The sequence below is a fragment of the Trypanosoma equiperdum genome (assembly GCF_001457755.1).
Source record: "Trypanosoma equiperdum strain OVI genome assembly, contig: ctg_969, whole genome shotgun sequence".
NCBI classification, from domain to species: Eukaryota; Euglenozoa; class Kinetoplastea; order Trypanosomatida; family Trypanosomatidae; genus Trypanosoma; species Trypanosoma equiperdum.
Window position 1 is genome coordinate 1987 of NW_027124941.1, and position 2794 is coordinate 4780.

Sequence of the window (2794 nt, forward strand, 5' to 3'; positions counted from 1 at the left end):
AAGGGCTTCTGAAAAACGCGCTAAAAAAAAATTCGCGCATTGCAAAATCTGAAAAATCTTTTAAAAAATCGCGAATTCCACAAACTTAAAAATAACAAAAAAAATTAAAATTCAAATTCAAAAGTTCGGAAATAAAAAAAGGTTAAAAATCAAAAAATTAAAAATTAAAAACTGGTGGTGCGGGGGTTGTGCGTGTGCGGGGGGGGGGAGGAGGGCTAGGGTCCGCATAACAAAAGAGCCGCTGCATCATTAAGAAAAAGTTAAAATAAAATCAGAAAAAAATAGTAAGAGAAAAAATTAACCATAACCGAGTAACCTTAATTATAAGCCTAAGCCGGGTGACACCCTAAACTAACTACCTACTTATCTTTTTTGTGTTGCTAGACAGAAAACAACAGGAAAAAAGGAGAAAATTTTAAGCAGTCACAAAAGTTTACACAGTCACAATTTTTACAAAACCACACTATTTCCGAGAAGCTTACAGGTGTCAAAATATATCAAATTTCAGAAAAAATCCTAAAAGGTTTATAGAATAAAAAATGCAAGCATAAGAGGGGCCTTATTAATAAGAACAGAATTTCTTCCTGTGGTGTTTGTGTTTGTTGTTTCTGGAGTTGTTTTTGCAAGGTCTTTTTCGCATTTGCTCTCTCCATCATCATATTTGCAGCCGGGTTTGTTGTTGCATTTGTCTGTGTCAGTTTCTGTATTACAATTATCTCTGCTTTTAGGGGATTGCGCTGTGAGTGGCGGCTGAATCTTCGTGAGCTTCTTTTGTTGTAAATGACTGAGAGCTATCGTTCCGTCATCAGTTCCTACCAGTTCCTTGATCGTGTTGTCTTTGCTTTGTGTTCCTGCTTTGTAGTTTATGGTTTCAGCGTCCACGGCTTCGACAAAGCTTTTTCTGAAAGCTCCAGTTTCCTTTCCATAGGTTTGTTTAATGTGTTCTTCAATGACTGTTGTGCTTTCAGGGTTTGAAAGATCTAGTGGTTTACCTGATGGCGGAAAGAGGTTATTTACAATCCTTTGAAAAACCGTATCTTTTGCCAGGTCGTCGGCTGTCATGTCGTCCGGCAGCTGCGTTGTGGCTCTTAACACGGCATTCGCTTCGCATAGTGCATGTGCTAATTCGTCGGCCGTTGGTATCATCTTGTCGTCTGCTGTGAAGGAGTTTCTGCATTGTTTTGGATTGTTCTCGTCGGTGCCAACTACCGTGCCTGTGCTGCCGGTGTAGGTTGGTGGTGTTGCTTTCCCTAGGGCGACCTTAAAGCCTTTGGTCGCGCAGCTGCCGTGCGTCTTGAAGAAGCCAGTTCCTTGATTGCTGTCTAGCAATACTGTGCCCGTGCTGGCGTACGCTGAGCTTGCGGCGCTGGTCCCTTCTAGGGTTAGCGGCAAATGCTTGACAGAGTTTTGTATTTCCGGTGCTGTTGTTATCTTTATTCTTTTGATGGCGGCCAGCGTCAGCTGCAGGTTGCCGCTGCCGAACGTGCTTTTGACTTTAGTCTGAGCGCACGCTGTCTCTGTTAGCGTATTTGGTCCCGTTTCGCCTGCGCCTTTGGCTCCGCTGTCGGTTCGCGTCGGCGTTCCGCTCAGCGTAAAGGTGTGCTGCGCCGCCGTTTCTAGGCCGATTAGCATTCCCGTCCACCGAGACGCTTTGAATTGAAACGCCGAAAGCTTGTTGTGCCACGTGCGGTCGTTGCTGGCAATTCTAGATAAAATAACCGAACCAAAGTCTGCTAGCGCTGTCAGTTTTTTTGCTTTGTTGTCGTCACTACTTTTTGCTGCCGCTAGTTTCCAGCGCAGAATGCTTTTTTGCGCACTGCTGATGTCGTCGCTGTGCTTGCTAGCCTGCTCCGCCGCGTCGGCAACGGCTGCGGCGAAAAATTCCGCCTCGCCGCAGCGGTCCGTTACTGCATTTCCTGCTGGTCCAAATTTCGCTACGTCTGCCAGCTTTACTTGCACCGCTGCTAGTAGCAGTGCCGCAGCTCTGATTGTATGCGATATCTGTGCAGCTGTTTCCTCACTGGACATCGTTGCTATTGTCAGGTGTTTTCTTGTTTTCTGTTTTTGAAAAATGGTGTGGCCCGTTTGCGCTGTGATGTTTGTACACGCGTGAATAGTGTTTCCTAAAAGATTAACTCAAAACTCTCCGCAAAAGTGCAAATAATCTCCGTCTCTCATCCATAACATCCACTTGTATCCGCACCCCTCTGCCACTAAGCAAAAAACCTAGGCAATAAGTGTGCATCGCCAATTAGTTCTTTGAGCCCTGCAATATGGATCCACAATAAGGTTAAAAGCTGCATTCTCTACAATTATTTCAGATTTTAGATCTGACCATATCTGTCTGAAGTGTAAAGCACGGTCTCTTTTTTCAGAATACATCATTTTATTCAGCTCTACGCTGTTGCACAACCCAATGTTTCCCTTTCGACTTTTCCTTCACTTGCATCTTCTATCACAGGTACATATAAAAGCGTAACGACTTCATTTGATTTATACACAGCATCCAGTCTCTACCTCATTGTTACCTCCCCACATTCTTGTTTGTTATGATGGTGCTCTTCTTCATGTTTATGTCTTTTTTCAAAACTGCAGACTTAACATATGCTTTTCTCTTTATTTTTTGTGTTTACCTTAACAATATTAGCAGTGCTCTCGTTCTTCCACTCACAATCTTACCCACTCACTCACATAATCTTCATTGAATCCTAGTCATAAATTTAAAAGCTTCTATTTTAGAAGCGTATTTAGTGTACACAACGATATTAGTATATACACACTCACAACACTCTCC

At 43.2% G+C, this 2794-nt stretch overlaps 1 protein-coding gene across 1 annotated transcript; it reads right to left on the reverse strand.

Moving 5' to 3' along the window:
• Window positions 1–525: 525 nt before the first annotated feature.
• Window positions 526–2028, reverse strand: TEOVI_000478500 (uncharacterized protein; the record flags this gene model as incomplete). The annotated part of the gene is made up of 1 exon (XM_067227412.1): window positions 526–2028. The coding sequence occupies one exon, from the start codon at window positions 2026–2028 to the stop codon at window positions 526–528; it is 1503 nt and encodes a 500-aa protein (XP_067083513.1).
• Between the last annotated feature and the right edge of the window lie 766 nt (window positions 2029–2794).